The sequence below is a fragment of the Rhopalosiphum maidis genome, chromosome 2 (assembly GCF_003676215.2).
Source record: "Rhopalosiphum maidis isolate BTI-1 chromosome 2, ASM367621v3, whole genome shotgun sequence".
In the NCBI taxonomy this organism is placed as follows: Eukaryota; Metazoa; Arthropoda; class Insecta; order Hemiptera; family Aphididae; genus Rhopalosiphum; species Rhopalosiphum maidis.
The window spans coordinates 21,950,648-21,963,480 of NC_040878.1; the positions used below are offsets into that span (position 1 = coordinate 21,950,648).

Here is a 12,833-nt window from a genome sequence, read left to right on the forward strand (position 1 = left end):
TGTACATATAAATATTGTTTTGATGTTTTAAGCATTTGGGGATACAGCCACTGTACCACTGATTACCGAACTATTTACAGTCACAGTTCAGTGGATACAGTTCAGTTTATGTCTGATACAACATTACATTCATTACAACATATTATTATAAAAATAAAAAATATAACTATACTACGTTTAATTTTAATTGACAAGTTTGCGATGTTAGAAATAGTTTTAACTTCACAAATAAGTAATATTATACTTATTATAGCCTGTGTTCTTCGCACAAAATATAAATATCACAGAGATTCTGTAATAAATATAAATATCTACCATGAACTAAGATAATTATTTTAGTTCATGATATCTACGAAATACCAATAAATGATAATGGGTTATCGCAACAGGTTGTTGTGGTATTAGGTGGTGTGGTAATGGTCTGATACTCAGATTTACTGATAAGTAAATACATTTTGTGGTATAATATAATTATAGTCGAGTCGAGTGTCAACTGAATGATGTATTAGTATTGTTGTGTTGAAATTTCAAAATTCGACTGACGACTACAAAACTACGACAGATCCGATTCACAGGTCTTTACTCTTTACAACAATTACATACTTTAAATTAAAATTCTAGTTTAAATCAATTATAATATATTAAAATAATTTTTATTTTATAATAGTGATATTATAAAGAGTAAAAATATGTCATCGGAAAAACGGCTAAGTCCCAATGATCCGGGATCTTATTCTTTACCTGGTGAGTAATCTAAAAAAATATACCACAATCAACACCAATAAAACAAAATTATACTTTAAATATGATTGTTTAAACCTATTATTTGAGAATACATGAAATTGCATTAACTTTTCACAGTTGAATAATTTATTTAGAAATTTAATTGTTTAGCAATAATAAAAATATATTACCTTAAAAATGTTAAGTTATATTTTTAATAAATGTTTTGTATTTAAAAAAATGTTTTTTGAAGAATTTTCTTTCATAATTGACAGCATACTTAATTGTGATAATAAAAAATAATTATATTTAAATATCTATTATATTACTATAGTTGGGCACCTTAAAACATATTTTAATATTTGTATTAACTTTAATTAAGCTATACATTTTCATACTTTATAGTTGAACTTTGGGAGTAAGACTTCAAACAGTACAAACAGATAATTAAGAAAATATACCTATCACAATATTAAATAATATTATTGCATTTTGATTTAGTATCTAAATAAAGTGATGTGCTTATTTTATTTTATTATTTTAATTTACAACACTTAAAATTATAATTACTAGAATTATTTAGATAATATGTTGGTTTTTAAATTATAATTTAATGTTAGTGCTACTTACTGAAATACTTTGGAATACTTATATTAATTATTTATCTAAAATGTTAATACTAATATTAGCATTAAATACTCATTTATTATTTACCAATTATTTTATTAGTTTAATTAAAAACTTCTAATCTACATATGATTTTTTTAATTATAATTTATGAAAAACCAATAGTTCTAGAATATCTAAAATATAAAGAAATAAAACCATAAAAATAATTATAGTTTTCATAACTGTATTCCAAATTAAATAATTAACTATTCATAAAAACTATAATTGTATTATTTATACTTCAAGTATTTAAACATATTATGTTTAAAAGTAAAATATAATTATGTTATACTTTTTTAGAAAAAGTTGCTGTAACTCATATTGATATAGAACTTACTGCTGATTTTGAAAATGAAAAACTTAAAGGATTTGTTGATTTAAGCATAACTAAAATTGATGAAAGCTGTGATCATATTGTATGGTAAAAATAATTAATTTATGATACAAAAATAATTCACCCAAATCATTTAAATTCTAGATTTTGGACAACATTGATTTGAATGTGATAAGTATTACAAACAAAGATGATGGAACATTGTTAGATTACAGTATAGGTGATCGCTTAGAAGTATTTGGTTCCAAACTTGAAATAAAAATACCATCCACAAAAGAGTAAGAAATTATAGTTATATTATAATACAATTTTAAATAACATTGTTTTTGATTTTTGAATTCTTAAACTTAAGGAGCATTATACAAATTACTTATGAAACATCTAAAACTGCCTCGGCTTTACAGTGGCTTACACCTGAGCAAACTCTGGGCAAATCCCATCCATATTTGTTTAGCCAATGTCAAGTATGTTATATTTCTTGTAATAATAGATTCATTTCAATTGAATTATACATATTATTTAGCCTGCCCATGCTCGATCCATGTTACCTTGTCAAGATACTCCATCTACGAAATCCACATACTCGGCAAAAGTATGTTTATTATCAAAAATTTTACAGTTTTCTAAAATATTAAATTATATATATTGATGGTTTAATTATGGATAACTTACAGATTACAGCTCCTAAACCATTAACAGTATTGATGAGTGCCGTCCCGTTAGAAATAATTGACAATGGAGATACACAAACATTTTCATTCGAACAAACTGTTCCTGTGCAATCATATTTAATAGCTCTAGCTATTGGTAATCTAGTCAGTAAAACATTAAGTCCTATATCAAAAGTTTGGTCTGAACCTGAAGAAATTGATAAAGCTGCATATGAATTTGAACAAGTATAATATATTAATTAACATTTGAATATTTGTTTACTGTATAATTTGATGATATTTTTAGACACCTGATCTATTGAAAACCGCTGAAAATGTATGTGGTCCTTATGTTTGGAAAATTTATGATTTACTTGTTATGCCTCCTTCATTTCCTTTTGGTGGCATGGAAAATCCGTGTTTGACCTTTGTCACTCCCACACTACTGGTAAGTTAGGTAATATCAAAGATAACTATAACCATTTAATATATTTATTGTTAACTGATATAGGCTGGTGATAGGAGTCTTGTAAATGTTGTGGCTCATGAAATAGCACATAGTTGGACTGGCAACTTGGTGACAAATCGCAATTTTGAACATTTTTGGATGAATGAAGGATTTACAGTTTATGTGGAACGTAGAATACATGGACTATTGAATGGTGAGAGTTCAAGGGAATTTGCTGCTCTTGGTGGTCTTGAAGATCTCAAACAATCTGTAAATATTTACTAATATTTCTATAACTACTTTTACTAAAAAATCATAGTAACAATAAAAATAAGTATTATTGTAGGTTGATAATTTAGGTGCACAAAATCCATTAACCAAGTTAGTAGTTGATTTAAGTGGTATTGACCCAGACGATGCATTTTCCACTTGTCCTTATGAAAAAGGTCACACATTCTTGTTCTATTTAGAAAAGCTATTGGGAGCTGGTAAGGTCATTTAATTCAGAAGTAACTTGCATGGGTTTATCATTTCTAAAATAAACATTTTACAGCTAAATTTCAAATATTTTTCAAATCCTATATTGATAAATTCAAGTATAAGTCTGTTGGTACAGAAGATTTTAAATCATATTTGCTATATTATTTCCGGGAGGACAGTGCCATCTCAAAAATTGATTGGGATTTATGGCTGTATACTTGTGGCATGCCTCCAATAATACCTCTGTAAGTATCTATTTAGTCAAATGATTTAGGAAAATATGTAAATAAAAGTTAAATATTTATATTATTCAATAATTTTAAAGGTATGATACAAGTGAACAAGATGCATGCATCTCTTTGTTAAACCGTTGGGAACAATGGGATGGTACTGGTGACAATTTTAAGAAGTCTGATTTGGATAAATTTCAAACAGCACAAATCATACAATTTTTAGCATTAGTTTTGAAATCGAATAATTTTACTTTGTTAAAAGTAAAAGCAATGCAAGAGGCTTATGATTATAACAGTAATGGTAACCGTGAAATTGTATTTAGGTAAGAACTAAACTAAAAATATTTAGTGCAATAATTGTAGATTTATGAATAAAAATTAAGCAGAAATGCATAATACCCATGTATATTTTTTTATCAGGTGGCTCAGAACATGTGTAAAATACAAGTGGATTGAACAATTGGAACTCATTTTTAAATTTATCAACACCACTGGAAGAATGAAATATGTTCGTCCTTTATATAGGTGATTATTTTAAAATTATATTTTGATGTTATCAGTTTAAGAAAATATATTAATATTTTTTTCTTGCTTTTCTATCATTGTATTTTTTTCAGGGACCTTTACTCTTGGGAAGAAACACGGGCAAAAACAATAGACAATTTTGAAAATAATAAAATGCGTATGATGTATGTTTGCCGTCATACTGTAGCTAAAGATCTACATTTAAGAAATTGTTAATTAATATCAATAATAATTGTGTACAAACATTTTTTGTTATTATTGATGTATTGAATTATTATCATATTATTTTTATCAAAATATGATAACTAACATGTTTTATGCATAAAAAATACTAATAAAATCTAATTTATAAATATTTAATAGAATAGTATATTTTAAATACTTTAAATATCAATAAAATATTATTATTTTTAATCTGATAATTAATTGCCTGTTTTTCAATATAAAAAAAAAAAGTTATCTTTGATTGTAAAGAATGTTTCAGAATCGATACAAATTTAAAATTTTATTAAAAATGAAAAAAATTTTCACACACAGCTCAGAAAATATCTCCCATTTATGTATGAAAAATAACCCCCTGGCATATGTCCACACATGATGCTGCACATTGATTTATGCAATTATTGCAGTTTTTAATTCATACCAATATCTGAACACCATATATATTCACAATTTAAAACTAAACTAATAATAAAATCATAACCAATGTGAAGAACAATGCAAGTTGCAACAGAATATATTGCAAATATGGACAAAGTAATAATGATATCATTATCATAAGAAAACGTTGTACGACCCTAAGATTCTTGGAATAACCATAACAGATAATATGGTCTCCTTGAACACATGTAAAGATCACACATGATGCGACTAATCAGATAAATAGTCAGTTTTATAAAAGTAGAACAAATAAATTGTCATCAATAGCCAGTGAATATATAGAAATAATATTGGTCTTTGTCAGTTTACAAATTTATCATCTTTATAACAGTATAATGATTAATGAGTAATACTGTGAAAGTTACAAAGAAAAATAAATTTGAATTACTAGTAATTATATTTTTTATGCTGAACTAACTTAGAATGACATTGCAATTAGTTATTATAACAGCTAATTATATTTATTTAAAGAGTATCAGCATACTTATGTATTGTTTGCTTTCATAAATTTATAATTTGTTTTGTGATATAATGTAATACTTGGACAAATAACTATATAGGTTGTCATTTAGAATTTTGTATTTAATAAAGTATAATAATTGAAAGATTACCAATCCTTGTAATTTTAAAATAAATAAGCTATAAAATAGGTATATAAACCTTACCATGATAATAAAATAAAAACTTAAACTATAATTTTTAACAGTAATACAAAGGGATTAAATTATTTTGTTCATGAAATGAATGATTTATTTATTAGCTATATTCATAATCATATAATAAAATATATTTTATCATAAATGAAATAACAAGTAACTGATTAAATATAAACAGCTATATACTGTTTTATAAATGTAATGCCAAATTTATGAATTTTGTAACCATTGTATTCAGCAGAGAAATTGCCAATTATGCTAATAGCCACAAAATCTGCAAATTGTGTTTGTTGATTTCATGAAATTATACTTAATATGTAAACTTTCAACCGAATTCATGAATTCTGAACATATTAATGCCTATTAAGGTGTCAATAATATAAATAAAATAATAATCTCATATAATATTACCCACTTTTCTCTATTTATTTATTGGTTTAAATTCATTAATACATAATATTAACGTATCATTTGTATCTTTATTTCTATTTTATCGTGGATATTGTTATTGTAGACTACATTATTGCTTATTTGACATAAATAAAGTCATTTTAATTTGTTGTCAATATTTTCCACCAAAAATTTATAGTAATTCTAATATTTTTTAAAAAAAATATGGTTACAAAATAAAAAACAACATAAATAGTAGACAATATACAATAGGTTCTTACTAGTATATACACTGAATACTATAAAAACGTATAAATATAAGTACTTAAATATATACACCAAATTACTATATATCAGTGATTTCAACAAATCTCAACCCTACTGAATTTATCATTTAAGTTGATAAACTCAAATGCTAATTTAAAACAGGTTACTAAGCCGGTCTTCTTTTTTTTTAATAATGCGCCGTGCAGTGTGTAAACTTCAACACATAACAACACTTTACTAAAAAATATTTTTTTTCTTTTTAATAAAATCAATTAAAATAAATATTTAAGTTATAAAATTAATATATTTTTCGTTACAATTATAATTACAAAAAAAGAAGTGTAAAAGTAAAATAAATCAATTTAACAGCATACTATTCTATATAAAATATTTTATTTTAATTATGAATTTGATTAAAAATATGTTCACAATTAACAATAAGAAAGTATGTATATACAAGAAGCTGGATTAATGTGAATATAGTTTACTATTATCTTTTTCACACTGCTGGATAAATTAAATTAATAATTGTTGAATTCAAAGATAAAGATTGGATAACATTATTAACAGCAAAATATTTGATTTTATTTTTGCTTGGATAAAAAGAATGGTATGAACAAAAATTGGTATGTTGACAGTAAATTCGTGTTAAATAGTATCTATATAATAACGTAATAGCAAATAAACTGATCATTTATAAATTTAAAAATATTTATCTTTTCATGTTTACCATCAAATATTTTCAAAAAAGTTTTTCAAATAATTTTTATGAAGCCCAATTAGCTAATTCTTTCATTTCGTCATCATCTTCTTCAGCTTTAGTTTTTGCTAAAAATTTAAAACAACTTATAAATATATTTTATAAATTTATTATTTGTTCCTTAAAAATACCTTTGCCTCGGCCACTGGGCTCAAATGTTGGCACTGCAGGCGTTGGCAAATCGGTGACAGGTGTCTTGCCTGTATTCAACAACTCTTTGTCCAATTCTTCTTGTTCTAGCTCTTCCAATTCTTTTTGTAATTCATCCTGTTAAAATTATAATATTATTGAAAATTTGTTCATGTAACAATTAACTAAATACTGGTCAGAATTAGCCATTTTAGAGATTAAATATTATACAATATTATCATATATTTATATTTTACTTGCACCATAATAGCAATAATAAATCTAGAAAGCAAAGTTTTAGGTATTTAACCTGGTATTTTAAAATTTTAAATATGGTGTTAATATTCAATTAAAAAATAGTAAAATATACATTCATATTATTATTTTTTTAAACCACTATTATAAAATTATAAAAACAAAACATATTATACTAAATTATAAAGTTAATATTTGAAAGTTTTGAGTATTATTCTTGATATTTAATGTTTAAAGTTATTAACCAATTACAAATTTAAAATTAATTTATAATTTAATATGGGACTTAATTCCCTGCTAGATTAACCTTATAGTTTTTTCTTAACCTCTTAGATGTTTTTTCAAAAATGATTTTTATACATAAATATTTATAACTCTCATTATTATTTATTTTTTGATTGCTATCAATTATAAAAGAAAACTAATTAGTTAAAAAAAAAAAATATATATTTTTATATACCTAATAGAGATTTAGTTATTAATATAAGGAGAAAATCAAATCTAAGTAAATGATTTATAATGTAACAAATATTTATAAAATAATAATTTTTAATATAATGTCAAAAATGATTCAATTTTGACATTTAATTTATTAAAATGAATTACTATTCTTACCTCGTCTACGTCAGTTCCAAATGCAACTGGATTTGAAATAGCTTCTGATATTTCTTTTGATAAATCTTGGGATTCAGCTATATCGTCCATCATATTATGAACATCATCAACATTCCTATAAGATAATTAATTTTAATAACAATTTTCAAACTGTATTGGAGATATATAAAACAACATTTTTAACATATTTCATAATTTTTTAATGCATTTTAATTTCTTCAATAAATTGGTTATATTCCAATTGTAATATATTATATATTACTTTTTATTGCATACAATTGGGTCCCAATTAGTGCGGATAATCAACGCTTTACTATAAGTGTAATTTAAATTTTTAGTTCATAAATGTATACTTAGAAATTTTAATGTCATATAACTGATCCCTATACTAATCAATTTTATAACACACAATATCTTACAAAATCAATATTATAATTATGAGAATTGTATATTGTACTCCTATAATAAACTAAATTAAAGTCATTTTTTTAAAGAAATGTCAAATAAAATGCTTAAAGAGAAACCGATTAAATCATTTCAAACATGCTATTTTATTTTTAATTGTAAACACAATCATAACATACACAGAATAGATTATTGTTTAATCACATTAAATAATTTATAAATATTGAAATTAATAACCTGAATTATTTTCCACTATTTCAAAAAATTGAAGAAAGGAACCTAAAATTGATCTAAAATTATAAAAATAGATTGTTTAATAACAACACCGTGTTTGATAATAAATTTGATAAATATGTATAAAATATAGGTGCCTATCTTTTTATTTTACTTTGATACTTAGTGAAGCAAGAAATTAATTAGTATTACAATGATGTTTTACTTAAAAATAGCATTGAGTGAAAAATGTTTTTCTTTGATACAAAAGAATTTCAAGTTGCCAAATCTATGACAAATTAAACCTTTAAAGAGGTATTTGGAAATCATTAAAAAAAATTTACATGACTACATTTTTAATCAAGCTTCAGTCAGAATTGTATGAATGCAATGATATATTTAAGGTTTTAAATTAAATATTAGAAATAGTAGTATAAAATTAGTGTTTTGTCCAGTCTTGTAACTTTTTTATATATAAGTATATAAATATAGATTAGAAAATAAATTTACAGAAATTAAGAATATGATTTACAGGATTTATGAATGTAATTAAAAATACATATGCATTATGTATAATACAATATAGATTACACAGAATACCATAATAGTAAAGTAATACCTACACAACCCCCCCTCTCCCAAAATATTTTCGATTAACGGGGAAAAAATTGTTTTATTATGTTGCGGCACAATTTGTAATGCTTAAATTTGTAACCCCCCACCCCTTCTGTTTTTATATGTGTCTAATAATAGGTAATCTATTCAATGAAGACAATTTCAAAATGAAATTTAATGCATAACACTTTTAGATAACTATTTTAAATTTAAATTAAAGTTTTTTTTTTTAGTTATATATTATGCAGATATTATGAAAAATATGATTTTAAAGAAGACAATAAATTATGAATGAGAAAAAGTCAAAGAAATCTTCAAAGACCTTAATGTTTTCTATCTATTGACTGGAAAACTAAATTACTAGTTACCAACTAGGTAATAACTATGACTCAGCAAATTGTTAAAAATGACTCATTCAAAATCATAATTGTTATCAATATTTTAAACTAAATATAATTTACCAATAAAAGAATAGAATAATGAAAATGAATGTCAACATTTGATTAAATGATACAATTTATGAATGACTTTCTTATATTAGATTTTATAAAATTATTATGGAAATATTTTAATTTGTTAAGTTATTTTAAATTAATAATTTATCTATAAAAGTTAAATAGATAAACAAACAATTTTTTGTAATATTCAAAATACAAAGAATAAATAAAATAAAAACATATAGATGTATACTACACTCAATATTGGTAAAATAGTTTCTATAACTCGTAAGTGAAGAAGACAATTAAGTTAATTAATTACATTGCTTATTACTTTTATATTTAAAATAATCCAATAACAATATGGAATTAAAAAAAATCACCTTAAACGTTTGTTTAAATAATGATAAAACTTACATAAATGTATAAACTGTGTAATATATACATATTTTTTTTTTTTACTATTAAAAGATAAATTTATAATCTGTACCATAGAGAAAAATAAGTAAATATGATAAATAATGAATATAATAAATTAACATGAGTGACATGATTGGGAGAAGAAGCAACACCCTCTTAGACTATTATTTAATAAGCAACTTTAAAAAAAAATTATAATAGGTCGCAGAACCAGTTCCTTTTTAAGCATTGTAAAGGGTTTTCGGGTAGAGTGTTAGAGGATATATTTTTTATTGTTGGATTTGTGTGGGGATTAAGTTTAGAATGGAATTGTTTGTAGTATATGGTTGCAAGTTCTTTAACATTTGTAGTATTAAGGTGTTTGTAAAGGGAAGCATTACTGACTCACCATGGTGCACCTGTGATTAATCTAAGAGTAATATTCTAATGAGCTTGGATTGGACAGATGTTAGAAGACTTGGCTGGGTTACAAATTTGGATTCCATAAAATCAAATTGGTCTTGTTATTGCTTTAAATTATGTTTTGTTTTTAGGTTTAGTTTGGATTTTAGTATCGGAAGAAGTTTGAGGAGTCTAATGTTTGCTACTTGTCATTTTAAAGTGTATATATCTATATTATATTATAAGTATTATCTAAATACTTATATAAATATAAGAATATTTTGATTATATACAATTTAATATTTAGGTTTAACTTGACTGATATAAATCAATAATTATTGAACTTACATATTTTGATGAGCTGATTTAAGTGCATCAGCAGCAGTTTTCATCGTAGTTAATACTGCTGTATTTGTGTTCGCACCTTCTAACGCTTCTCGCTGTTGTTCAATAGTTAACATAGTACCATCAATTTGCGCTAATTGTTGTTCGTACCGTTTCTTACGCTTCAATGCTTGTAATGCAGCTGAAAACCAATAACATAAATGTGTAATAAATTATACAACTAACAAAAAAAGTGTAAAGACATAACGTCAACTTACCTCGTTTATTAGTTGTACCATTTTTTTTTGCTATCGCTACCTCCTGTTCAATTTTTTTTTCTAAAAATTCTTGTTTTTTAATCAGCATTTCTTCAGTAGATCGTAGCTTTTGTATCGCATCTTCGGTTGATGGTCCTTTCTCCTCCTTTTTGCTACCGAAAAGCTTACCCAGGAAACTCATAGTGTATACAATATTATATTATTTATATTAATTTAATTAACCTAGGTATTCATACAATGAACATAATAATTCAAAGATACCGTACACAAATTACAACTACTCAATAGTTAACACTTAATAGTCACCAAAACACTAACAATAAGTCGCACTAAATTTGCGTAGAAGGCATAAGCTAAGAGCAATAGAAATTTCGAAAGATAATGATAAAAGATTTTTATTGTTGTCATTGGTGGTCATCTGTTAAAATCATTCACAAAAATGATTGACGATGATACACCGTAATTGATAACTCGTGACCAAAGACGATATAAGAACATTTCAAAGAGTACATAAAAATGCGAAACCGGTAGTATTTTAACTGTTATTTTTAACACAGAACATAAGAACAATAAATACTAATATTTATGATAGACGCTTTAATGCTTAAAATAATAAATAGTTGGATGAATCTGGAATAATATGTTTTTTAAAAGTGAAACTTCCAAATCTGTATATTACCGTCAGATAATGAACAAAAAACTAATGACTTCCTACGTAAACGGATATTTGATTGACCTTATTTCTGGGCGGGGGCATGATTGATAATCTTAAATCGTGGTGATGGTGGTAAATTGGTATAGGACAGCAAACTCACTATTGATGGGTGGTTCAAATTATCAAATTGTCGTGCATTTAAATATTATACAATATATTCTAGTGTTTAGTGTTTACTAAACGGATATATATTATAATATTAGAGTGTGGCGGCGGGCTCGAGTGATTCATGTTGTCGGGCGTTGGTAGATGGTAGAATAGGAAACGGGTTATAACACAAAAATGAGTTGTTATCATAAATCAGTATGGCGTATTTACTATTTATCTGATTGTGGCCGTTGTAGGTTGTACCACTAAAAATAAAAACAAGATTAATTCAATTCTATTTTTAAATATACTTATCGGATATTGTTGCACCTAAATGTAAGTAATTTTATCCTGCACAATAAACCACTTATGAAATAAATTGTCAGTTGAAAATATAAGTGGCTTCAGCACTGCCACATTTTACATTGAAGTTGCACCACTGTCGTCCACTACTTTAGAGTTTAGGTCATACACGTCTTGTACACCAAAAGCGTCACTCAGTACTCACCTAAAATTTATATGTTTTATTATTTTATAATCGTTTGTATATCATTCAAGCAATTTTTTTATTAACTTGAACACGTAGTTACCTATATAGTATAGGTAATAAAGTGTGTTTGTATTTGGCAGTTAGTTTGCGTCTTATCTAATTTGCATTATAATAGACGATAATGAGTTTCGTGAAATAATTTATATTAAGGTCAAATATAAACAGTCAAAAATATTTAATAGCACTATCTATACTTCTGTTCAACCAATTAATATTAGAAATATTAGTTGTCAGTGTGGAACGATGATAAAGACAGATCCTGCAGGTGATTCGAAATATATGGGTTCCGGCTGGCTCGGAAAATTGTATGTTAGTACTAGTGGATTTGGATCGGCATGCGAAGCTCCCATTTACCACCAGATCATTATAAAATGTATCGTACTATACTATTATTAATTAATAAAGTATTAAATTATAATTTACGGTACTTATATTGTTTATGTATGATTTGTACAATAAACAATGTAGTTGAAATGAAATGTGGAATCGTGGAAGTAATACTTTTGAAGTTCTAACGTCAGTTGAGATATCACAAGAAAAAAAGACAAATCTGCCACCAATAATTGAACCAATCATTTTAAACAGCTAAATTTTCAAAATTAAAAGAAGACTAG

The 12,833-nt window shown here is 24.9% G+C and overlaps 2 protein-coding genes across 3 annotated transcripts; one reads left to right on the forward strand and one right to left on the reverse strand.

The window, feature by feature from the left end:
• The first annotated feature begins 463 nt into the window (after nt 1-463).
• Nucleotides 464-4,320, forward strand: LOC113552951 (leukotriene A-4 hydrolase). Of its 2 annotated transcripts, XM_026956009.1 has the most exons (14): nt 464-575; nt 668-744; nt 1,693-1,808; nt 1,871-2,004; nt 2,079-2,190; nt 2,250-2,318; nt 2,401-2,622; nt 2,684-2,824; nt 2,888-3,094; nt 3,171-3,312; nt 3,378-3,549; nt 3,630-3,860; nt 3,958-4,062; nt 4,155-4,320. In XM_026956009.1, exons 2-14 carry the CDS (start codon nt 690-692, stop codon nt 4,276-4,278), a joined length of 1,830 nt encoding a protein of 609 aa, XP_026811810.1. In that variant the 5' UTR covers nt 464-575; nt 668-689; the 3' UTR covers nt 4,279-4,320. The 2 variants fall into 2 exon arrangements, with proteins under 2 accessions (XP_026811810.1, XP_026811811.1); XM_026956010.1 differs by having other exon boundaries at nt 496-744.
• A 2,004-nt stretch (nt 4,321-6,324) lies between these two features.
• LOC113552829 (charged multivesicular body protein 4b) lies at nt 6,325-11,243 on the reverse strand. The gene is made up of 5 exons (XM_026955781.1): nt 10,868-11,243; nt 10,614-10,791; nt 7,795-7,909; nt 6,927-7,062; nt 6,325-6,863 (listed from the first exon to the last, which is right to left on the reverse strand). Exons 1-5 carry the CDS (start codon nt 11,046-11,048, stop codon nt 6,802-6,804), a joined length of 672 nt encoding a protein of 223 aa, XP_026811582.1. The 5' UTR covers nt 11,049-11,243; the 3' UTR covers nt 6,325-6,801.
• Nucleotides 11,244-12,833: the final 1,590 nt, after the last annotated feature.